Raw genomic sequence first — 26,122 nt, forward strand, 5'->3', positions numbered from 1 at the left:
AGGATGCCTCTGGTCTCAGGTAATGGAGAGAAGTGAGGAAAAAGTCAGCCTAGAAGAAACACCCTCTTCTGGCCACATCATATCCTCTCACTCTCTTGTGGCCTTGGGCTTGCTGGGCTTCTGGGACTCATTATCCTAATGATAAATAGACAGTAATGTGAACCTTACAGAGAGATTGGGGAGTATGGGATGGGGGTGCACCAAGGCTAAGGAGACCAAAGCAGTGCTTGGAGGCCTCCCACTCTTTACCTCGGGTTCTAACTGCCACCCATTTCATGCTTAAGGGTCCTTCTGACTCCAGAGTGAGAAATGTTCTTAGCATCGGGAGATGCTGCACATGAGCAGTTCCTCCCCCTGGGAGTACTGGTTCAGTGAGCAAAACAGCAAGGGGCTGGGCCTCCTGAGGGCTGGCAGGGATATATGGGCCAAAGAGGGAGGGTAGAGAAGCATAGCCAGGGAGAGAAATCGAACACCAGGACACAAGACGAGTGGGGCGTCTGTGGGGGCTACAGTGGGCTCTCAATGATCACCTGTAGTGGCAGCGAAAGAGGCAGGATCCCTGAACATTTGTTCTGGTTTATTTGACAGGGACAAGGAGTTCAGACAGTAGGGAGGGCGGCATTCCTGTTGATGTTCTTATGCTGGTGACTTGAAGTCCTTGTGCTTCAGATGTGGGCACAGTCTTGGATAGAGGAGTTGGGAAGCAGGATGCACATCCCAGCCCAGTCTCCCACTCACAGGATGCTCATGCAAACATTCCCACAGTAGGTAGAACAGCATATATTATTTGCTTGACAGTCTCGGTGAGATTCACAGAAGCGTTTGCATAGATATAGTTTAGGCCGTTCCTGGCAGACTTTAATTTCTGGGGATAGCTGTGTTTCTGAAAAGGAGGATAGAGGGGTAAATAAATGCAGCTTCCTAGAGAACATTTTTCTCAAGCTAAATCTTCCTCCAAGACCCTTGAACCCAGGTCTCACTCATGACACTCCTGGATTCCTTCTTCATAGAACTACCTTCCTGCCCATCACCAAATCCTAGTGATTGGTCATATTTTAAATCCTGTCTCTCCACTGTACATCTTACCCCAATAGACCACAATGTCTGGACTTCCTGGACCTTCTCCATACACCAGCAATAAGAACTCCATCTCCCTTACTAGCCATGGCCTTGGTGAAGTCACCACCATAGAATCTATAGTCTGATCCTGAGAGCTCAAAGAAGCATGAGACGTCTTTCAAACCCTCTCCTAGTCTCTGAGTAGTAGAACTCAGAGATGAGGATCAACTTGTCTCTTTTCTCTCCTTCTCTTCTGCTCACTGTCACTGTCTCTAGTCTTTCCTGCCCCTTCTTTAGTTTCCTTTCCACCACCACTCTCCTTGTCCGTTTGATGATAACCTTAACTTGGGTCTGTGTACCCCAACTTTTGCTTGTCTTATGTCCTATTTCCCTACACTTATATCCATTCTACACCTACACCTACTGTCATAACCACTTCTGAATCTTTACTCCTCACAAATGTGCATAAATCAACTAATTGTCTTCTTTCCCACTGGATTCTCAGCCCTGGTGTACCTTTCACTATGGTATGTGCCATTTATCTGTAAGTATTGAGAAGGAACAGCAAAATATGTAGGTTTCTTCTTCATTCCCATTACTATACCCAGGGCCAGCTAAGGGGCTGGAGGGCCATGATTTGGGACAGTCCAGAGTCTACACAACATTGTGGTCAGAGCTGGATATGCAGAGAGTTTTCAACTCCTAGGTCCTACTCAGACTGGACACAGGCCCTCCATTCCCCCTACCCAATTCCCCCTCACCCATCCAGCGGCCCATCACCTACTCTGCATCCTCTTCTTGTCACGGTATCCTCCCTGGGCCTGAAGCAGCAACACACAGAGAACCAGGACAGGCAGCAGAGTCTGGGATGGCATGACTCTGACCAGAGCGTGGGCCTTAAGTCTGACCAGGTTGTCACAGACTTCCCTGCAGAGCTGCCTGTGGAGAGTGAAGGAAAGAAAGAAGGAATGATCTTTAGCTCCTCACTGCCTCCACTGGCCAAGTCGGGGCAGAGCAAGAGAGTCTTGGCTTCCTCCTTTTGTTTGCCCCTAGCCCTGTCCTTCTTCACCTGGGATAGGGCTTCTGCAGGAATGACGCCTCCTCCTCTCACATTACCAGTCTTGTGTTCTTGCTGATAGAATGAAAGATATCATTTATTTCTGCTTCCTAACTACAAAATGTTTTATGGAAAAAAGAAAAGAAAAAAAATATTTTTAGAAAGAGTTGCTTAGAATTAACTGATGTTTCATTGCATTATCTTTTAGTTGCCCTCCATATTTAATATAAACAATCCTTTTAATATAAACATCTTTTGTTACCTATTTTTGCCAGCCTTATTTAATCATGTAAGTATTTATCAAAATGTGGATTTTCATAATTGCACAGCTCTCACTTAAATGCTAATAATCAAGTATTTGTATTGTACTAATTACTAATAATCTAAAGAATGTCATATTGAACATCTTTATTTATAAATCTTTTATTTCTTTAGACTAAGAGAGCTAGAATTCCTGAGTGAAAGAGTAAGTATCTGTTTCATATATAAACGTATATAAACACATACACACATATACATATACAAATTTAAATACACATATACACACAGAAAGAGAGACTATTGTAGGGCATGGGACAGAAGGGCTAATGGGGAGACATAGTAAATATCTTAGAGCTCAGACAGGAGGAGAGACCTATCAGTCAAAGGCTTGGCAGGCTGTCCAGGAGGAGGTGGTCACTGACCTTGAATATCATAAAAAAATTTGAACTCTCAGAAGTGAAGATGTTTCTTCTTCCCTAATAGGAGAGAGAGGGGACAACCTGGGGTCACTGGACTCCTAGTAGGCACGGAAGCTGGGAAGAAGATCACCCTCTTCCTCTGATGATGATAATCTTCTAAAGATTTGAACCTCATTCTGACATTCTGAACTCCTAATGCAGTCTCCTTCAGTCCACCGTTGTAATTTACATTCAAAGGAAGCTCTGTAGCCTTTCCCCATATCTCACCTTATGCACCTCTTCCTCTGTATCCTTTGCGATATCCTTTATAATTCAAAAATTCTTATATTTGTACCTATAGTTTAGAGAGTAGTGTTTGAGTATTTGACCCTTCCCAAAGGCTCCCCCTTTCCTAGTTTTTCTTTTTGTCCACTCATAAATGAACAATTTAGAAACTGGACGCCATCATAATTATCCTAGCAAAGAGGGATTATGTAGAGGAGAATCATCATCTCAGACAGAAGCTGCATTTTCCTTACCCAACCACCTTGCAGCCAGTGCCACATTGTAAATATTTCGGCTAACAGACTTGTCACTACTAGATCAAGACCCTAAGAAGATGGGCAAGTCTCTTTCACACTCTTTTTCTTTTCCACCAGCTCAGTATAGATGAAAACAAGGTTCTAGATTCTAGTGAAGCCAAAAGATGAAAGGAGCCTGGGTCCTTGACTCCTTTTATCACATGAAAAAAGGGATACCCATTGTTTTAGAATACTCATCTTGAATTATTATTTGAGCAAGAAATAAAAAAGTATATTGTATTTCAGCCATTATGTGATGGAAGCTTTCTGTTAAAGCAGTCTAGTCAACATTGTGGCAGGCTCAAGTACTGACAAATTTATAAGGGGAAGGATTTATGGGTATATAGAAGGACTTTATACTTTCAAATTATTGATAGAGTAGTATTTAGTAAAGAGATGGGTAATTTGAACATTATGATTAATAAGCTTGACTTAATTAAAATATACAGAAGTCTGCATAGAAAAAGTAAATAAATACATTTTTCTCAAGCACAAATAAAACATGTACAAAAGTGACTATATATTAAGCTATAAAAAAGTCTGAACAAAATTTTAAATAATTATATCACAAAGGACAGTTTCAGACTATAATGGAAATATTTAGAAATTAGTCTAAAAAAAGACAATTACTCGAAACTGAACAGAAATTTCAAAATAAAATTTATAAGTCAGAGCTTCCAGATGGCTACCACTGAACACTTAGAGGTTGTTGGAGAGCAGCATGCTCATGGAGGGCATGGAAGCTCTCTAGCCTTTCCGCCATATCTCACCTTATGCACCTCTTCCTCTGTATCCTTTGTGATATTCTTTATAATTCAAAAACCTAGAGGAAATGGATAAATTCTTGGACACATACAACCTACCAACACTGAACCAAAAAGAAATAGAAGAACCTGAACAGACAAATAACAAGTAAGGAGACTGAATCTGTGATAAAAAGTCTCCCCCAAAACAAAAGTCCAGAACCATATGGCTTTACCACCAAATTCTATGACCCTTTAAATATAAATTAATACCAATTCTTCTCAAACTATTCCAAAAAATTGATGCAGAGGGAATTCTTCTTAGCTCACTTTTATGAGGCCTGCATAACCTAAATACCAAAACAAACCAGACAACAACAAGACAACATAAAGAAACCCACAGGCCAATATTCCTGATGAAAATAGGTGCAAAAATCCTCAACAAAATACTAACAAACCCAATTCAACAACACAAAAAAAAGATAATGTAGCATGATCAAGTGGGATTTATCATAGGAATGCAAGAATGGCTCAATGTAGACAAATCAATAAATGTGATACTTCACATCAACAGAATCAGGGACAAAACCATATGGTAATCTCAGTAGATACAGAAAAAGCATTTGATAAAATTCAACACCACTTTATGATAAAAACTTTCAATAAACTATGTATGAAAGGAAAGCACCTCCACATAATAAATATCATAAATGACAAACCCATAGCTAACAATGCACTTAATGGGGAAAAGCTGAAAACTTTTCCTCTAAGAACTCAAAGAAGATATGGGGGAAAGGCTAGGGAGCTTCCATCCGCCTCCATGAGCATGCTGCTCACTTTACCCACTCTTATTCAACATAGTACTGGAAGTCCTAGTTAGATCAATCAGGAAAGAGAAAACAATGAAGGACATTACATTTGGAAAAGAGGAAGTCATATTTACCCTATTTGCAGATGAGCTCTTATGTAGAGAAAAACTTAAAGACTCTACCAAGAAACTTGAAGAACTCATAAACAAATTCAGTAAAGTTGCCGAATACAAAATAAACATACAAGTCAGTGGTGTTTCTGTGCACAATAAGCCAGCTAAAAAAAGAGACAAAGAGGGCAATCCCATTTATAACAGCTACAAACAAATACTTAGGAATAAATTTAACCAAGGAGATAAAAGACTTCTACATTGAAAACTACAAAACACTGATAAAAGAAATTGAAGAGGATAAAACAAATGGAAAAACTTCCCATGCTCATGGATGGAAAGAATTAATATTGTTAAAATTACCACACTACCCCAAACCATCTACAGAGTCAATGCAATCCCTATTAAAATACCAGTGACATTCTTCACAGTAATATAAAATAAATCCTAAAATATGTATGGAACCACAAACATCCCAGAATAGCCAAAGCAATCTTTAACAAAAAGAACAAAGCTGGAGGGAACAGGCTTCAAGACTTCTAAATATACTACCAAGCTGTAGTAACGAAAATAACATGGCACTGGCATAAAAACAGACACGTAGACTAATGGAATAGAATAGATAACTTAGGGCCAGGTGCAGTGGCTCAAGCCTGTAATCCCAGCACTTTGGGAGACCGAGGCAGGTGGATCACGTGAGGTCAGGTGTTCGAGATTAGCCTGGCCAACATAGCAAAACCCTGTCTCTACTAAAAGTACAAAAATTAGACGAACATGGTGGTGCATGCCTGTAGTCCCAGTTACTCGACTCCAGAGGCTGAGGCAGGAGAATCACTTGAACCTGGGAGGCAGAGGTTCCAGTGAGCTGAGATTGTGCCACTGTACTCCAGCCTGGGCAACAAGAGCAAGACTCTGTCTCAAAAAAAAAAAAAAAAAAAAAAAGAGAATAAAGAACCTAGAAATAACTCCATGCGTCTATAGCCAACTGATTTTTGACAAAGATGCCAAGAACACTCACTGGGGAAAGGATGGTCTCTTCAGTAAATGGTGCTAGGAAAACTGGATATCCATATGCAGACTAATGAAATTAGACCTTCACCTCTCACTCTATACAAAAATCAGCTAAAAATGGATCAAAGGTCTAAAGGTAAAACCTGAAACTGTAAAACTACTAGAAGAAAACATAGGGGAAACACTGTAAGACATTTCATGATCTTACAAAAAGATTTTTAATGTAAGATCTCAAGACCATGGGCAACAAAAGCAAAAATAGGTAAATTGGATTATATCAAACTAAAAAACTGCTGCACAGCAAAGGAAACAATCAACAGATTGAAAAGACAATCTACAGAATGAGAGAAAATATTTTCAAAGTATTTGATATGGTTTGGCTGTGTCTCCACCCAAATCTCACCTCGAACTCTAATCCCCATGTGTGGAGGGAGAGGGATCTGGTAGGAGGTGATTGGATCATAAGGGCAGTTTCCCCCATGCTGTTCTTGTGATAGTGAGGGAGTTGTCATGAGATCTGATTGTTTGAAAGGTGCAGTTTCCCCCGCATGAGCTCTCTCTCCTGCCACCATGTAAGATGTGCCTTGCTTCCCCTTCGCCTTCTGACATGATTTTACGTTTCCTGAGGCCTCCCCAGCCATGTGGAACTGTGAGTAAATTAAACCTCTTTTGTTTATAAATTACCCAGTCTCAGGTAAAATCTTTATAGCAATGTGAGAATAAACTAATACACTATTCATTTGACAGGGGATTAATATCCAGAATATACAAGAAACTCAAACATCTCAACAGCAAAAACACAAACAATCCAATTTAAAAAATGGGCAAATGATCTGAACAGACAATTCACAAAAGAAGACATATAAATGACCAACAAATATATGAAAAAAATGACTTTTCATTGTTCTCTCAACATCACTAATCATCAGGCAAATGCAAGTGAAAACTATAATGAGGTATCATCTCACACCAGTCAGGATTGCTCCAATAATAAGAAAGTGACAAAAAATAACAAGTGCTGTTGACCATGTGGAGAAAGGGGAACTGTTATACACTGTTGGTGGAAATATAAATTAGTACAGTCACTATGGAGAATGGTATCTCAATTTCTCAAAAGTCTACACATAGAACTCCATTACCTTATGACCCAGAAATCCCACTACTAGGCATTTATCCAAAGGAAAGGAAATCAGCATATCAACATATGTACCCCCATGTTTATTGCAGCACTATTCACAATAGCCAAGATACAGACTCAACTTAGGTGTCTAATAACAGAGGAATGGAGAAAGAAAATATGATATATATACACAATAAAATCCTATTCAACCATAAAAAGGAATAAAATCCTGTTGTTCATGGCACCATGGCTGAAACTGGAGGACTTTATGTTCTGTGAAATAGCCAGGAACAGAAAATTAAACAACACATATTCTCACTCATATCTGGAAAAATGTCGATCTCATGGAAGTAAAAAGTAGAACAGCAGGTACCGGGAGCTGGGAAGCATAGTGGGAAGGGGAAGATTGGGAGAGATTTTTTTTTTTTTTTTTGAGATAGAGTCTCGCTCTGTTGCTCAGGCTGGAGTGGAATGGGGCGATCTCGGCTCACTGCAACTTCTACCTCCCAGGTTCAAGCGATTCTCCTGCCTCAGCCTCTCGAGTAGCTGGGACTACAGGCATACACCACCATGCCTGGCTAATTTTTGTATTTTTTGTAGAGACGGGTGTGTCACCATGCTGGTCAGGCTGGTCTCGAACTCCTGACCTTGTAATCCGCCTGCCTCAGCCTTCCAACGTGCTGGGATTACAGGTGTGAGCCACCGCGCCCAGTGGGAGAGGTTTGTTAAAGGATACAATGTCATAGCTGGACAGGAGGAATAAGTTCTAGTGTTCTATAGCACTGTAGGATGAGCATATGTAAGAATAATATATTATATAATTTCAAATAGCTAGAAGGAAGATATTGAACGTTCCTAACACAAAGAAATGATAAATGTTTGAGATGATGGGTATGCTAATTACCTTGATCTGATCACTATACATTATACATATTGAAACATCACTATGTATCATATAAATATGTAAAATTACTACTTGTCAATTTGAAAACTTTTTTTTTTTTTTGAGAGGGAGTTTCACTCTTCTTGCCCAGGCTGGAGTGAAGTGGCACAATCTCGGCTCACTGCAGCCTCTGCCCCCCGAGTTAAAGTGATTCTCCTGCCTCAACCTTCTGAGCAGCTGGGATTATAGGTGCCCGCCACCACACCTGGCTAACTTTTGCATTTTTAGTAGAGATGGGTTTTCACCATGTTGGCCAGGCTGGTCCTGAACTCCTGATCTCAGGTGGTCCACCTTCCTCGGCCTCCCAGAGTGTTAGGATTACAGGCATGAGCCACCATGCCTGGCCTAAAAACATTCAAAACCTATGCCACAGATCTGATTTTTCTGCTTAAACAGAAAAGAATAAGAGGAGTTGCTTGATGTGCCATCTGAAATAAAGATGCAAGAAAATCCAGATTAATTTTGGGATCTTTGTAACAATCCCCAAATCCTTGAAGCTTCTATCTGTTTGCCATTTTCCTGGCCTAATTTTGTCTTTCTTGGCGAATAATTGTATGATCATTAAAATAAAATGTGTCAGCTCGGGCTCCTCTGAATTTCTCTCTGAGTGTTTTACCCAGATCTTCACAGTTAGATTGTCAGCTGGTCCCATCCATTAGTTTCCCCCTCACTCCTGAGCTCTTTCTCAAACATGCACACTCAGCTTAACTTAACCTAAACTGTTTTAGGTTTGACAAGCCAAATCTGTGTAGGTTTTTATCACCTCCCCCATCAAGTTGAGCTGGTTAATGGAATGAGAGTAACAAACCTATGCTTCCTTTTGGCCTTCAGATCAAACCTAGCAGTGAACATCACATTTACATGAAATGTTTCTGCCCTCACACTGAATGACTGATAGCAAATAATACAGAATTAATTACAATGATGCATAAAATAGACATAATTAATATATTTAAATAGATTAGTGTAGATATTGGCATCATTTATTTCTGAATTTTGATAGCTGTGTTGTGTTTATGTAGAAGAACTTATCTTTCTAGAAAATGTATATGACAGCATTGGGGGTGATTGGGCACCAGTAAGCAACTTACTCTCAAATGTTTCAGGGAAAAGAAAAGTTATTTTTACTGTACTTTCAGCTTTTCTCCTACTTTAAGATTGTTTCAAAATAAAAAAGAAGATTAAGGTATGTGGAAGTGAGAGGTGTAAGTGTAAACATCCAAATAGTAGTTCTAAAAGAAAAAGATTTAGCAGGTTAAAAAATATTTAATGAAACAATGCATTAAAGTTGCCCCAAATTAAAGAACTATTAAAGAGCTCAGACTGGAAATGATCATAAAAGAATAGAGTAAGAGGCCGGGCGCGGTGGCTCAAGCCTGTAATCCCAGCACTTTGGGAGGCCGAGGCGGGCAGATCACGAGGTCAGGAGATCGAGACCATCCTGGCTAACATGGTGAAACCCCGTCTCTACTAAAAATACAAAAAACTAGCCGGGCGTGGTGGCGGGCGCCTGTAGTCCCAGCTACTCGGAGGCTGAGGCAGGAGAATGGCCTGAACCTGGGAGGCGGAGCTTGCAGTGAGCCGAGATCGCGCCACTGCACTCCAGCCTGGGCGACACAGCGCGAGACTCCGTCTCAAAAACAAAAAACAAAAAACAAAAAAAAAAAACAACAAAAAAAAGAATAGAGTAAGAAAACTAGCATATCTAACCACATTATAAAATGTATGAACATCAAATACAAATAAATTTTAAAATATCCTATAGAGAAAGAATAGATCATCCAAAGAAGAAAAATAATCAGACTGAGATTACACTTTCAAATAGTGACAATAGGACAATAAATCAATAGAGTAGCATTTTCAAGATGTTTAAGGTAAAAACTTTTCGAGTGAAAATTTATATCCTGAACTTTTAAAATATGAGGGCACAATAAAATTGTTCTAAGACATACAAAGCATCAGAATGCTTACCACACAAAGACCCTTTTTGAAAGCCTGCTTGAAGGATGTGCTCCACTAGGAAAATAAATCTAGAATGACTGTACAAAAGTATATGGGCAAAATGAGTGAATACGCTGGAGTTCCCAAGGCTATCCCTAGGTTCAGTGCTTTGCTAGGAGGACTCACAGGACTCAGCATATAGTTTTTCTTGCAGCTATGATTTATTACAGTGAAAGGCTACAAAGCAAAGTCAACAAAGGGAAAACGTGCAAGGGGCAAAGTCCAGAGGAAATCAGGTGCATGCTTCCAAGTGTCTTCTCCCATTGACCAGTGGAGTCACATAGGGCATGCTGAATTCCCCCATCCATCAGTTGTGATGACGTGTGTGAAGTGTTGTCTACCAGGGGAGCCCATGAGAGACAAACACAGTGTCCAGGGTTTCTATTGGGGGCTGGTCATTTAGCAGCTTCTGCCTAGCATATACCAAAATTCCAGACTCCCAAAGTAAAAGCAGATATCTACCATAAACCGTGTTTTTTGTACAAACGGTTGAGGCACAGAGAGCCATACTTGTTTGTTCTGAGAACAATGGGAACTTTCTCAAAATTCAGGCTTATGGATGCCAACCAAGAACCAACCTTGTAAGCAGGATTTGTAAAGATAGCAACTGCAGACCTGCCATGTCAGCAGTTTTGCACAGTGAGACGTCAATTCATAAAGTTTGGTGTTGTCTAAAAATTTAGGGATTAAGAACAAAGTGGAAGGAAGAGATAGAAAGAATAAGAGAATAAAACACCAATATCCATTATAATCATGAACTAAAAACTGTCTAGAAAATATCAACAAGGTCAGAAGGTAAACTAAAGGGAACAGTTAGCATACTGAAAGAGCTGTCTTATTTTAGGAAAACTTACAAATTTTGGAAATCTTTAAGACTATATGGAAAAGTAATGGGGGCTTAAATAAAAAATCCTCTGAGGAATCAGAATACAATAATGGCTTTTAAAATAGTAGAAGATATTTCATCCATCCAATAGATGTCTGAAGAGAGAAATAAAAACAAATATTTAAAAAGCATGATGAATAAAAAATATGAAATAAGATGCCAGAGATAGGCCCTAACATAAGATTGTTTTCTACAAGAATATTTATTAAAGGTAAATGGGTTAGAGACATTTATTAAAAGACAGAGACTCTCAGATTAAAATTTTTAAATGATTTAACAATGTGTGGTTTCCCAAAAGTAAAGAAATAATTTAAAATAAAGGAATAAAAAAGGATGCTCCACCAAATATGAATTAAAAAGAAAGATGATATAACAATTTAAATATCATACAATATAATTAACGTTCAACACAGAGGACACTACACAATTTAGACAAGAATATTTTATATTGGTAAAGAAAAAACAGATCAAGAAACCTTAACATATGTGTACACACACACATGCACACAAAACGGCCTCAATAAATGAAAATAAATTATCTATACAAAGTTGTAGACTGAGCAGGTTGTTTTGTTTGAGACAGAGTATCACTTTGTCACCCAGGCTGGAGTGCAGCAGTGCTATCTTGGCTCACTGCAACCTCTGCCTCCTGGGTTCAAGTGATTCTCATGCCTCAGCCTCCCGAATAGCTGGGATTGCAGGTGTACACCACCGCACCCAGCTAATTTTTGTAATTTTAGTGGAGACGGGGTTTCTCCATGTTGGCCAGCCTGGTCTCGAACTCCTTGACTCAAGTGATCCACCCACCTCGGCCTCCAAAACTACTGGTGTGAACCACCGCACCTGGCCCAATTGAGCGGGTTTGAGTGCTTAGTTACAATGACCTAGATTACAAAGAAAGTCTCAAAAATTCCAAATGATTAATGCCATACAATATTTTCTTTTGAAAATGCGGGAAAATAGAAAATCAATACCAAAAGCAAATCCTATATGTCTGAAAAATAAATAATGCTACTTAATAATCCGTGGCTCTCATACTTAAAAATACAAAGTCTTTAAACTGGATGATCATAACTATACTTACATGCCTGCCTTCTTCCCTCTTTTGTGCTGTTTTTCTTTTCTTTTCTTTTTTTTTTGAGACAGAAGCTCTGTGGCCCAGGCTGGAGTGCAATGGTGCGATCTTGACTCACCGCAACCTCCACCTCCTGGGTTCGAGTAATTCTCCTTCCTCAGCCTCCCGAGTAGCTGGGATTATAGGCGCCTACCACCACACCAGGCTAATTTTCTGTATTTTTAGTAGAGACGAGGTTTCACCATGTTGGTCAGGCTGTTTTCGAACTCCTGACCTCAAGTAATCCAACCTCCTCAGCCTCCCAAATTGCTGGGATTACAAGCATGAGCCACCACACCCAGCTGTGCTATTTTTCATGTATATTACATCTTTATGTTTTAAGCCTAACAATACAATTGAATGATTATAATCATTGTTTTATACAGTTGTCACTCCAATCTGTTAAAAAATATTAATATCAGATTTTATATTTACCTACATAATTACTTTTATCTGTTCTCTTTGTTTCTTAATATAGATCTCATTACTACCTGATGTCTTTTCTTTTTAGCTTTAGGATTTTCTCTAGTATTTCTCGAAAGGCAGACCTGCTAGCAACAAATTCTCTCAGTCTTTGTTTTTCTGGGAATGTCTTTATTTTACTTTCATCAGGAAAGGATAGTTTTGCTGGATATAGAATTATTGGATACAGTATTTCAGATATTGCACTGGGAAATTCTCAACTAAAATAGAAGAGTGTACAGATTGTCCTAAATTCTGCATAGCTGGTCCAGAATCATGAGTGGCAGGAGTCCTTGGCACTCCTCAGCTACTCATTAGTGACCGTGCTCCTCAGACAGACCATCAAGGATCTACAGCATCTGGGCCACACAGAGCAAAAGACTATGATTGTCATGCATGGAACATCATTTTCCTGCCATATAAATAAATGTCTTAGAAATCCATAATTCAATCACTCTAGGTTTGGCACCATTTTCAGTCCCTGTCAAAATTTCCTTTAGTTTGTTCCCATACCTTTTTACCTTGGTTCCAAAGCTCTTTGCCTCTGTACTGGTCCACCTTCCTCAGCCAAGTCCCTGGAGTCCAGGCATGTATTTCCTGCCCCTCAGTGCACTCAACATACAGGCATACCTCATTTTATTACACTTTGCTTTATTAATTTATTTTTGCTTTATGGATGTTGCATGTTTTACAAATTGAAGGTTTGCAGCAACCCTGCATTGAGCAAGTCTTTTGGCACATTTTTCCAACAGCAGGCTCACTTATGTCTTTGTGTCACATTTTAGTAATTCTCAAAGTGTTTCAAACTTTATTATTATTATTCTTATCATTATATCTGTAAGGTGATCTGTGATCAATGATTTTTGTTGTTACTATTGTAATTGCTTTGGAATGCCACCAGCTGTGCCCATAGCACATGGTGAACAATAAATGTGTGTGTGTTCTGACTGCTCCGCTGACTGGTCATTTGCCAGTCTTGCTCCCTCTTCTCAGGCCTCTTTATTCCCTGAGACACTTCAATATTGAAATTAGGCCAATTAATAACTCCACAATGGACTCTAAGTGTTCAAGTGAAAGGAAGAGTCCCACATTTCTCACTTTAAATAAAAAACTAGAAAAACAATCTTAGTGAAGAAGGCATGTTAAACAGCTGAGACAGGCTGAAAGCTAGGCCTCTTGTACCAAACAGCCACGTTGTGAACGCAAAGGAAAAGTTATTGAAGGAAATTAAAAAGGCTACTCCGTGAACACAGGAATGATAAAAAAAGCAAAACAGCCCTATTGCTGATATGGAGAAGGTTTTAGTGATCTGGACAGAAGATCAAACCAGCCACAACATTCCCTTAAGCCAAAACCTCATCCAGAGAAAGACCCCAACTCTTCAATTTTATGAAGGCTGAGAGAGGTGAGGAAGTTGCAGCAGAAAAGTTTGAATCTAGCAGAGGTTGGTTCATGAGGGTTACGGAAAGAAGGCCTCTCTATAACACAAAGGGGCGATGTGAAGCAGTAAGTGCTGATGCAGAAGATGCAGCAAGTTATCCAGAAGATCTAGCTAAGATACAGTTGACCCTTGAACAACACAGGCTTGAACTGTGTGGGTTCATTTGCACATCCTCAAGGACCTTTATGATGATCCACTTCCATTTAATAAGTAGTAAATATATTTTTTCTTCCTTATGATTTTCTTAATAACATTTTCCTCTAGCTTACTTTCTTGTAAGAGTAAATATTATACAAAATACATATAGCATACAAAATATGTATTAATCAAATATTTATGTTATTAGTAAGGCTTCTGGTCAACAGTAGGCTATTAGTCAGGCATGATGGTGCACATCTCTAATTTCAGTTACTCAGGAGGTTGAGCGAAGGAAGATTGCTTGAGCCAGTAGTTTGAGACCAGCCTGGGGAACATAGTGAGACCCCATCTCAATAAAAAGAACATTTCAGACATGGTGGTGTGTGTCTGTAGTCCTAACTACTCTGGAGGATGAGGAAGGAGGATTGCTTGAAGCCAGGAGTTTGAGATAAGCCTAGGGAACATAGCAAGACCGTGTCTCTAAAATTAACAATAAAACAGTGGGCTATTAGTAGTTAGGTTTTTGAGGAGTCAAAAGTTATACATGAATTTTCTTTTTCTTTTTCTTTTTTTTTTGAGATGGAGTCTCACTCTGTCACCTAGGCTAGAGTACAGTGGCATGATCTCCGCTCACTGCAACCTCCGCCTCCCGGGTTCAAGTGATTCTCCTGCCTCAGCCTCCTGAGTAGCTGGGACTACAGGCGCCCACCACCATGCCTGGCTAATCTTTGTGTTTTTAGTAGAGATGGGGTTTCACTGTATTGGCCAGGCTAGTCTCGAACTTCTGACCTTGTGATTTGCCTGCTTTGGCCTCCCAAAGTGCTGGAATTACAGGTGTGAGCCACTGCACTCGGCCTATACATGGGTTTTCAACTGTGCAGGAGTTCAGTACCCCTAATTCCCATTTTGTTCAAGGGTCAACTGTAATTGATGAAGGTGGCTACAACAGACCTCAGATTTTCAGTGAAGATACAACAGCTTTATATTGGAAGAAGATGCCATCTAGCACCTTCATAGATGGAAGTCAATGCCTGGCTTCAAAACTTCAAAAGACAAGCTGACTTTCTTGCTAGGGGCCAATGCAGCTGGAGACTTAAAGTTGAGGCCAAAGCTCATTTATCATTTCAAAAATCTTAGAGCCCTTGCAAACTATGCTAACTCTGCTTTTGCTCTGTTCTGTAAATGAAACAGCAAAGCCTGGGTGACAGCATGGTATACTGAATATTTTAAGCCCACTGTTGAGGCCTACTGCTCAGAAAAAAAGATTTTGGTCACTCAAGAGCTCTGATGGAGCTATATGAAGATATTAATGTTTTCAAGCCTGCTAACAACATTCATTCTTCAGCCCATGGACTTGAAAGTCAAAATTATTAAGACATACATTTTGTAAGGCTGTAGCTACCACAGATAGTAATTTCCCTGATGGATCTGGGCAAAGTAAATTTAAAAATTCCTGGAAAGGATTCACTATTCTAGATACCATGATTCATGGAAGGAGGTCAGCATGGCAGTATTAACAGGAGTTTGGAAGAAGTTGATTCCAACCCTTATAAATGACTTTGAGGGTTTTAAGACTTCAGTGGAGGAAGTCACTGCAAATGTGATGAAAATAGCAACAGAATGAGAATCAGAAGTGCAGCCTGAAGATGTGACTGAATTGCTGCAATCTCATGAGAAAACTTGAGTGGATGAGGAGTTGCTTCTTATAGATGAGCAAAGAAAGTGGTTTCTTTGAATGGAATCTGCTCCTGGTGAAGATGCTGTGAACATTGTTGGAATGATGACAAAGGATTCAGAATATTGCATAAACTTAGATAAACCAGCAGCACAGTTTGAGAGGACTGACCGAAATTTTGAAAGAAGTTCTATTGCGTGTGAAATGCTATGAAACAGCATTGCATGCTATGGAGAAATCTTTCTTGAGAGGATCAATCAGTTGATGTGGCAAACATCATTGTTGTCTTATTTTAATAAATTGCCACAGCCACCCCAACCCTCAGCAACCACTACCCTGATCCCTGATCAGTCAACAACCATCAACATTGAGGGAAGACCCTCCACCAGCAAAAAGACGATGACTTGTTGAAGTCTCAGATAATCACTCGCAAATGGTATGCACATTATTTTTTATACATAATGCTTTTGAACACTTGACAGACTAGAGCATAGTGTAAACATACCTTTTTAATATTTTAATAAGTAATAATGAAATTCATCATAAGAAAACCATTAGAAACTGTTTAGAATATGAGAGGTACAGTTGTATACTAAAACATATACAGATATTGTATCAGAAGTTTGCATATTTTACTAGCTGTTTCAGAGAAACAACTTTCAACTATTAAATATTTCATTTTCTAGTTTAAATACATTTATAAATAAAAGACTTCAGGAAAACATACTCTTTATATGCACTGGGAAACCAAAAAGTGTACGTGGCTCACTTTATTGCAATATTATCTCTATTGTGGTAGCCTGAAACTGAACCTGCAATATCTCCGAGGTATGCCTGTATCCTGGGAAGAATTTTGTGTTGACATCTCCTGTCACTGTATATAATATTCCTGCAGACAGGCTTTGAGAGAAGGTTTACCCCTTGGAAGTCCCTGCCTCCTGCCCACTTGACTGTTCTGTTTTCTAATGAGCTAGTGATCTCCAAATCATGTGTATTTTGTGCCCAATGTAATGCCCTTCCCTGACATTTGGTGAGCAAATCCCTCTGCACCTCAACCAACAAGCTCATGGCAAGAACTTGGTGCTGGATTTGGTCACGTCACTTCCTTCATTTGCTAGGTGGTCATCTACTTTTTCTAAAATTCTTCTTATTCAGTCTCTTTTTAGCTACATAAAAGTCAGAGGGCATTTGCTGGGAGATCATGGTATGATTTTATTGGTAAGAGAAAATCAATACTGAGAAAGATGGAATGTTAAATAGGACAGACAAGATGTCAAAGGTCAATGTAGACTGTTTCCAACTTCCTACGTATGAATGGACTGAGAAGTATTTGCGAAAGACCTTGGGAACATGTACTTTGGGTCTTCTGGGGGTGGCCTGAGCTGCAATCCAGGTACACAATGTTCTTCCCAGCTTATCAGAAGATCCCACCTGCACCTAAGAAAATTGAGTACGTCTGGATGGGTGAATATCAAAGGAAAGAATCTGTGATACAGCCGACGTGTAGTTTCTGGGTAGAAATTAAAAATCGGTCACAACCAAAATCACCATTAAGTTCCTGGCCTTTGAACATTGTTTTTCTGCTCTTCTGCCCCCAGTTTGAGCCCCACTTCAAACAACTTCATAATAAGAGGCCAGACAAAAGAGCTGTCAGTCAGTTACTACAGACACTCAACTCAGACACCTTCAGAGGTAGGTGAGGATAAAGGTCTTGATACATGAGCTTCTATTTGTGGCTTGCTTGGAATAATTCCTAGCCCAGATGGTGTTACTATTCCTGTGAGGTAGGGATTATTGTCGCTTTTGTTCAAATAAGAAAACTGAGAGGGGGTGACATGAGCTGTCTGAGGTTCCATAGGTAAAAGGGACAGAAACAAAACAAGATTTCAGCATTCCTGACACTAAATCTAGAACACTCTCCTCTTTAACATTATCTGGAAAGCCCAGGATTCCACATTTGGTGGAGAGAAGTAGTTCTGTGTCTTTCTGATCCTGGGGGTCTTTGAATTGTCCTGCAGTTTGTCTTAGGATGACCAAAGAATTCACAGCACTCTGTATATGAGAAGTTGAGAAGTACCCAGCCTGGGCATAATGATGTTTCTCTTGTCTGGGATCATTTAGTACACTTGGGGGTGTGCAAAAAGGGGACTAGGCATCCTCAGATTCCTGAATACCTTTAAGGGGCAAGGGGCAAGTAAGAAATTAAGAAAACTAGAGTAAGAATGAGGCCGTGTGAATGAACAGATTTCAAAGCTCCGGAAAACTTGGGTCTGGGGTGGTATTTTGGAATACAAAGAAACAGCCTCATGGAACCCAATGCTTTGGATTTATGGTGTTCCTGTCACTGTATATCAGTATTCCTCCTTTATGCAAAGGGCTGGTACCAGGAATCCAGAGACCTACTGAAATCCATGCCCACTTTCACCCAGTTACCTCATCCCTCACATCCCCGGCTGTAAGCAGATAACAGAGTATCTCCATGGTTCACCAGTCTTGCCATGTGCTGGTATATTCACATAATCAGAAGAACACTCTGAGGTTCTCAAGGACTCAGGCTCAAGGGATGTGTATCTTACCATTTCTAGCTAGCAAGAGCAGGAGACTAGGGAGAGAAAGGAAAGGGGAAGTAGAAGCCCTGAAATTGCAGAAGATCAGATATTTGGGGTGGGCAGGGGGAGGGGTGGTTCTACTCTTACATGCTTATTCCTGCTCTTCAAGCTTCTCCATTAAGAACCTGTGTCTCTACCAGCTTACCTAAGCATGACTCAATGAAGTTGCCAAGTTAAGTTGTTGCTCTTGCCTCTGCTCAAATCTCTCTTTTTTTTTTTTTTTTTTTTTTTTTTTTTGAGACGGAGTCTCGCGCTGTCGCCCGGGCTGGAGTGCAGTGGCCGGATCTCAGCTCACTGCAAGCTCCGCCTCCCGGGTTTGCGCTATTCTCCTGCCTCAGCCTCCCGAGTAGCTGGGACTACAGGTGCCCGCCACCTCGCCCGGCTAGTTTTTTGTATTTTTTAGTAGAGACGGGGTTTCACTGTGTTAGCCAAGATGGTCTCGATCTCCTGACCTCATGATCCGCCCGTCTCGGCCTCCCAAAGTGCTGGGATTACAGGCTTGAGCCACCGCGCCCGGCCTCTGCTCAAATCTCTTAAAAACGATTGCCTAAAAGTCAATACATCTAATGACATGTGCCTAAAACTTGTATTTTTCAGCTTCCAAATTTCACAGAAGCTAAGAGGAGAATACATTTTCAAAGCCTCCTTTGAAAAATTCGGCATGTTTAAAATTTTTCTAGTATTACCCCTGCTTTTGAGCAGAGTCATTTTGGTGGATTCATCTGGAGCAGCATTGTTCAGTAGAACTTTCTGTGATGATGGAAGTGCTCCGTCCCTGAGAAATAAGGAATATTAAATAGGACACACAAGAAATCAAAGGTTCATGTAAACTGTTCCCATTGTCCCATGTATGAATGGATTGAGATGCATCAGAGAAAGACTTTGGGGACAATAGCCACTAACTAAATGTGGCCACTGAATACTTGAAATGACTGGAAACTGAATTTTGATTTAATTTAATGAGTTTAAATAGTCATATGTGGCCAGTGGCTATCACACTGAACAGCACAGAGAAATCTCTTTTGCTTCACTGAAAACTTCTGAACAAATATAAAGACTTTCAGGCAGAGGGAAAATCACTGCCTTGTTACATGCAATTCATGTCAGAATTTTATCCTTTTCTTTGACTCTTGTTTCCCTTCCTATTTGGTTCTACAAAGGTAGAGCAACAGATAGAGAATGAGGGGGGTAGATGGGAGAAGGCTGGGAAGTTTCAGTTGTAATTAGGCTCCTCTTCCACTCTTCTATTATTTATAGTTCAAATTTTTCTCTTTTCTAATTATAGTGGCTTAAACACTTGAAAATAATGTTAAAAAGTAGGCCTAATAGTGCATATCTTTTTTTCCTATTTCTAATTTTAATGGGAGTACTTTCGGTTTTATAATGTGGAATGCTGGTTTTTGGATTGCAATAGTTACATTGTTACAGTGTTAAGAAAATGTCTATCTATTCCATTTTATTAAGATTTTTCTGCTGTTCCCATACTCCAGTTCCCCTTACCCCTCAGCTGTCACTCAGCTGCAGGCTATTTTATTTTCTTCTGTTTCCTTATTTTTCTCCTTACCACTGATTACCATCTATGCATTTCCTTATCTTGTTTAACTAGAATGCCAGCTGTATGAATGGGGGAATTTTTGTCTGTTTTGTTCACCACTATATTCTAATACCTAGAACTTGGAATATAGTTAGGCACTTAATAAGTACTTACTGAGTGAATGAACTTCCCCGTTCTCCCTCCACACACAGAGGCATAGATTCTAAGCAGATTAAAAGGTTAAGTGTAAAAAAAAGTAAAAAGAAAACAATTGTAATTGAAAATAGTTTTCGAATATCTAGAGGAGGATATTCTGAGCTTAATGCTAACAGTTAACATTTATGAAGTGTATACTATATTCCAGGTCCTATGCTTAGTGTTTCATACATATTCTTTAATCTTCCCAGTGACCCTATGAGATGAGTATTGATATTTTTTCTATACTATGGATGGGGAAAACCAGGCTCTGGGGATTATGTGACTGGCCCAGGCTCCACGGCTAGAAGTTGGTGGGGTTGGGATTCTAGTTCAAGCCTATCTGACTCCGGAGCCCATGTTCTTTCCTCTGTAAAATATCTATCAGCAAATAGTGTGGTGATGAAAATGACTTTTGTATAGCCTAGAGTAGAACAAGGGGTGGAGGGACATGCATTTGATATCCAGTAGGTGGAAATGTAACCTAACCCTTAGTGAGAAAAATGTGGCGGCAAGTATCCAAAGTCTGGGAAATACAATGTCTTTTGCCTAGAAATCTTTCTTCATTAACTCATGCTATAAAAATAACAATATATGTACCAAAGCTTTAACTATAAGGAGGTTCATTAGAACATTTTTATAAGAAGAAATTGACACTATTCAGGTCTTGATGCTATGAGGAAACGATAATAATTATGGCTGAATTCTTGTCACGACTTATATGTTGTGAGCATATTTTTGCCTCCCTGTATATTTTATTCAGAATTGTTAGTTTATTTCCTTGCTTCTTCAGGAAAATTTAGGTAGGTCTCCGCAAATTTTATGTGATTCTCCAGTCATGAAACATCTTCTCAATATAATAAGTTAAATGTCCAGGTCCATGAAATTAGTCACAACTCCATAAATTGTTCAGAACTATGGATTCCTCCCTCCTTCAGAAGCTCCAGTTATGGAACAGGATGTGGTGAATCTCTTTCCCCCGCCGCCCGCCCCCTGCTCTGGTTCTTTGTAATTCTATTCCTTTCCTCCACCCACTCCGGACTAAAGCAAGTTTCTGTCTCCTAGGGATAGAGGGAGGACGAACCAATAAGAGGAGTAGGAAAGTTCTTGTATAATAGATATTATCATGAGCTGGTTCTGTGCTTCTGGTCTTGACTCTTTCATGGGAGATTTCAAGGGTTCATTGGAGACATCAAATGTCGTCTGGCTATTTACAGTTCAGATACTTCGTAAATTAGAGCCCTCTTCTCTGCTACTACAGGCCACTTTGGCCAGATTTAAAGTCACCCTTTAAAGTCTTCAGTCATGATTCAAACACAAGTCTACTGTGTTCCCATAGACTTCTGGGATCACATAGCAAGCTCAATGAGTAGTATCATAAAACCTTTTCTTTCAACTTGGAATTAGAAGGCAGCATTCCGGGTTTCATGAGCAAAGCTTTTTACCAATAAAATCTTTGAAATCTCTACAATTCCTCCAACTTTGGACCATCTTAGTGCATTAAAGTTTTGAGTCCCCTAACAGTTCTCAGCCATCATCTTTTCTCAAGTCCTGTTATCTGTCTGTAATTCCTTCTTAAATTGCTTTAGTGCCTTTTGTCTTAGGATCTTCACTAAAACTTCTTTATATCATCATGTTCCATATGCTTTAAAATAAAATATCAGGACACTGATGTGTCCAATTTCATAAAAATAATGACAACAATATAAAAGTATAGACATATATTGATTATCTCTAGATGGTGGAATTACTAATGCTTATTTATTTCCTCTTTGTATTTTTTGTTTTACAAATTGTATAATCTGAAGATTTATTGTTTTTAATCAGAAAGGAGCAATTCATTTTAAAAAGAAGTAATTTTGCAAAGGAAGGGGTATGTAATATGAGATGAGAAGAAACCTGGGGAAGTCACTGGCTAGCCTGGGAATTAGTTGGTATGCTACTGGGTACTAGAAAGGGAAAGAATAACATGATAGTCATAAGCACTTTCCCCCTGTTGCTTATCCTATTCTCCTCAATCCATTTTCTACCTCTAGCAGCACTGGGAAAAGACTTGTCTTCTGCCAGAACGTAACCCAAACACACACAGAGACCTCCATGAAGCCCTGGATTCCTCCACTCATCATGTTCATCTCTGGAGTTGTGATGCTTCTGCCTGTGTTGGGAAGCCTCTGGACCAGAGATCCCCGTGGGTGGTGTGAAAAGGGGGGGGGGTGCTCTGCCCAGTTCTGGGATGTCTATCGTAGCTAATTCAAGGTCTGCATTTCAAGAATCAGCCTTTAAAGGATCTCTCCTTAAGTAGAGATATTCAAGCAAGATTAGGTTAGATATTCCCAATGCCTTTAAGTTTTCTCTCTCAGCTCTGAAAGCAGCACTAGGTATGTGAAAAGGGAACATATCTTTTGTCTATATTACATCAGTTAGCAGGAAATAATATTTTCCAATGTCAGACCAGTAGAGGAAAAACCAACACAGCTTCCCTCCAAGCCCATATTTTCAGAACCTTTGTGCCTCAGTTGGGTGAGCCTCTGATGAATGACAAAAGGGTAATATTTAACACGTTAATTTAGTTGGAGGGGAAGAGTCTTTTAGAACATGAAAAATCGAAAAGACAAATAAAGGATCCTTAGTGGGTCAAAGTTTGGGTTCATATGATAAGAAAATGTGGACAACAAAGGCACTGAGCAGGAGGGTTGTGGGCCAGGAAAAAAAATGAAATTTATGGAGACACTGATGGCTTAGGTGGCATCATCAGGGAAACAATAGAAGGGGAGAAAAATGGCCGGGCGCAGTGGCTCAGACCTGTAATCCCAGCACTTTGGGAGGCCGAGGTGGGCAGATCACAAGGTCAGGGGTTCGAGACTGCCCAGCCAACATGGTGAAACCCTGTCTCTATTAAGATAGAAAAAATTAGCCAGGCATGATGGCATGCTCCTGTAATCCCAGCTACTTGGGAGGCTGAGGCAGGAGAATCGCTTGATCCTGGGAAGTGGAGGTTGCAGTGAGCCGAGATTGTGCCATTGCACCCCAGCCTGGGCAACAGGGCAAGACTCTGTCTCAAAAAAATAAAAAAAAGAAAAAAAAGAAGGGGAGAAAAACAAGTTTCTATTCTCCCTTGGTTCAGTTTCCCATTCTGCAAATTGGCTATGGAAATTGGGGTTAGAGCATATTGCAGGCCCTGAAATCTAAGGTTACATGAGAATAAATTTGGTAGTTGGTGTCATGTATGGTCAGGGTGTCCCAGGCCCTATCTTTAGAGTCTGAAATACTGTAGGGACATGTAGATGGAGGAACACAGGCCATGCGAGGATGGTGTTGTAACAAGACACTGGTTATATACTTTGAGGAAGGGATTTTCTTGGTAGGCAGAGAAATACTTTGTGACTTGGAGCTCAAGTTTCAGAAGGGATTGCTAAGCTTAAAAAGGGTTTCTTGTCTGAGTTGTGAATAGATGGACCCTGCTAACTTCTTCCATCTCAGTTCTAGACCTGATACAACAAACTGAGCAGTGCTGGGTACAGCCTCCATATAAGTACTGTGAGAAAAGGTGTACTAAAATAAGGACCTGTATACGTCCAAATCATACATGCTGCTGGACCTACTGTGGAAACATCTGCTTAGACAATGAGTGAGTTGCTTGGGGTGGGAAGGCTAGGGCCTTGGCATGCTTCATCACTGCTCCTTACCCACTATTCCAAAGACTGCAGCCACCCAAATCCTGATTAAAGAAACAGGCAGCAAAAGACAATGTCCTCCTTTCTCCAAACCTAGGCTGCTCCTCACTGCAAAATAAACCAAGACACCGACATGAGGTCCTCTACTTTTTTCTTCACTCTTATTCACTTCCCTTTGCTTCCCTCAAAACATCACCCATCAGTTCATACATCCCTCCTTTATCCAAAGTTCCAATTATTGACTACTTAGTTGGGCCTCTCCACAGGCTCTCTACTCTCAGCCAGGCCCAAGAAGACCTAGTATTTATCTGTCTGTTCAGTTGGCAAACTTCTTGGGGGAAATTGCTTAAAAGTGGATAACTTCTGATTTAACAGAAAAATTGCTGTCCTTTTTATCTGGGGCCCAGGGTGCTATTAATTTTAGAAATGGATTTCTCCCAGGATTCCTGACTTTTGATTAACTTTTCTCTTCTAGAGAGCCCCTTAAATCAATGCTAGACCCCTAGATTCTATTGGTTGATCACTACTGTGGGCTGAAGGATGAACATCTGGTCTAAGAAGAGTGCTGCCTAATTCCTTCTTGGGACACCCACTGGTTCTAGCTAGTAACCTTTCTGCTATTTCCTTGACCCCTTTACCCTGAAGCTTTTGTCAAATAAATTGCTACAGCAACCTCAGGGCTCTGCGTATTTTTTAAAAAATTCCTCCCTATGACTTAATTTCTCTCATTGTAATCCTCAGCAGTCCCAACAGTTGTTCCCATTCAATCATGAGCAGAGGTGCCCAGTTCTGCCTTCCCAGTTAGACCCATGAATGAACCAGTTTGGTTAATTGCTGGAGCAAATATTCAAGCAGATTTATACAAATCTCATGGGGTTAATACAGTTAACCCATGAGAGGTTATTCTCATTCACAATGCATTTCACTGAGGGTGGTCAGTGGGCAGTTATCCCTGCCATGATTCAAGGAATGTAGCTCCTTAAATCTGTAGCTCTGTCATCTCCCAGGGGCTTCTCTACTGGTTCCTCTATATCCAACTAGCAGTAGGGAAAGAAAGGCATCATGGGGGCTCATACAGAAGCTTTTAAAGGGCTAGGCCTAGAAGCAAAGTTTATTGTTTTAATCTATATTCCATTGACCATAATATAGTCACATGGTCCCACATATTTGCAAAGGAGATTGGGAATCTAGCTGTTTTCTCAAGAAGAACAGAAAATGGGATTTGGCAAGTACTTGGCAATCTGTGACCTGTCTACTCATGCAAAGCCAGACTCCTCAACACAGACCCAAGACCTTGGCCTCCATATCACCCTGTCCAATGAAACAAGTATCACTCCAGTAAGAAGATAATGTATGCTGTCATTAGAGAAAGCATTTATGCCTTCCAGGTTGGTACCATGAGCTTCCAGAATGGACTCTGCCTTCTGTCATACCTAATCCCCTCTTATTCCTGCCAGGTCAGTTCTGTTTGCCTGGAAATTTTACCTGAGTAATATTACTCATATCCTGTGATTTCAGGGAATGCAAGGAAGACTTTCTTGCCCATATTGTTTCCCCAGATTATGTGAAATTTTTCACCATTTTTCATTAGTCTCTTGATCATTTTTAAAATGTAACTTCCCCTGAATGAGGAGATCACAGTGCTCTCACTATACTTCCAGTCATGTGTTTCTCCCTGGGGCAGAGGACCAAATATGCTTACCTAGACAGATGGGTCAGAATGTCACATCTGTCAACTTTGTAGCCCAAGGAAAGGCTATACAGCTTTAGAGAATATGATGCAGCAATGACTAAGGCCAGGCAAGGGACTAGGGCCTAATAGATTGTTAGTTAGGACCTTAGAGCTCTGTGGAATGAAAAGGGACAATAGTTCAGGATCTAAGGGCTCAGGTGAACATCTTTCACAAGTGGAGCTTTGTCCTGATATTGAGAAAGAGATTGGACTTAGAGCTCTTTAGAGTAAAGAAGTTTATTCCTTCCTGACAAAAAGTAGAGACAAACAAAAGGTTAGGGAATCCCCAAATGAAGGGCTAGGAAAAGAACCAGTTATCCTCTTGGATAACCTACTTAGACCTTATGTCTCTTTCATACATTCATCTGCCAAGCCTGGGTCATGAGGGGAGGAAGGGAGAGAAGTTGCTTGACCAACATTAGCAAAAAAGTAATTGTCACAGATAAGTGGAAGGAGATCAAAGGGATCAGTAAAATGCAGCCATACGAAGAGCACAACTACATAGACATATACACAATGGCTGTGGATTATATACACTGAGAGCCAACTAAGCTTTCAGCCATGCCACT

At 40.1% G+C, this 26,122-nt stretch overlaps 2 protein-coding genes across 2 annotated transcripts; one reads left to right on the plus strand and one right to left on the minus strand.

Annotated features, from left to right (window-relative positions):
• Positions 1–484: 484 nt before the first annotated feature.
• On the plus strand, positions 485–24,496 carry WFDC9 (WAP four-disulfide core domain 9). The gene is made up of 5 exons (XM_025399997.1): positions 485–550; positions 17,408–17,501; positions 22,187–22,335; positions 23,628–23,775; positions 24,297–24,496. Exons 3-5 carry the CDS (start codon positions 22,245–22,247, stop codon positions 24,325–24,327), a joined length of 270 nt encoding a protein of 89 aa, XP_025255782.1. The 5' UTR covers positions 485–550; positions 17,408–17,501; positions 22,187–22,244; the 3' UTR covers positions 24,328–24,496.
• WFDC10A (WAP four-disulfide core domain 10A) lies at positions 565–1,994 on the minus strand. The gene is made up of 2 exons (XM_025400000.1): positions 1,844–1,994; positions 565–883 (listed from the first exon to the last, which is right to left on the minus strand). Exons 1-2 carry the CDS (start codon positions 1,932–1,934, stop codon positions 735–737), a joined length of 240 nt encoding a protein of 79 aa, XP_025255785.1. The 5' UTR covers positions 1,935–1,994; the 3' UTR covers positions 565–734.
• Positions 24,497–26,122: the final 1,626 nt, after the last annotated feature.

The sequence above is a fragment of the Theropithecus gelada genome, chromosome 10, assembly GCF_003255815.1.
Source record: "Theropithecus gelada isolate Dixy chromosome 10, Tgel_1.0, whole genome shotgun sequence".
In the NCBI taxonomy this organism is placed as follows: domain Eukaryota; kingdom Metazoa; phylum Chordata; class Mammalia; order Primates; family Cercopithecidae; genus Theropithecus; species Theropithecus gelada.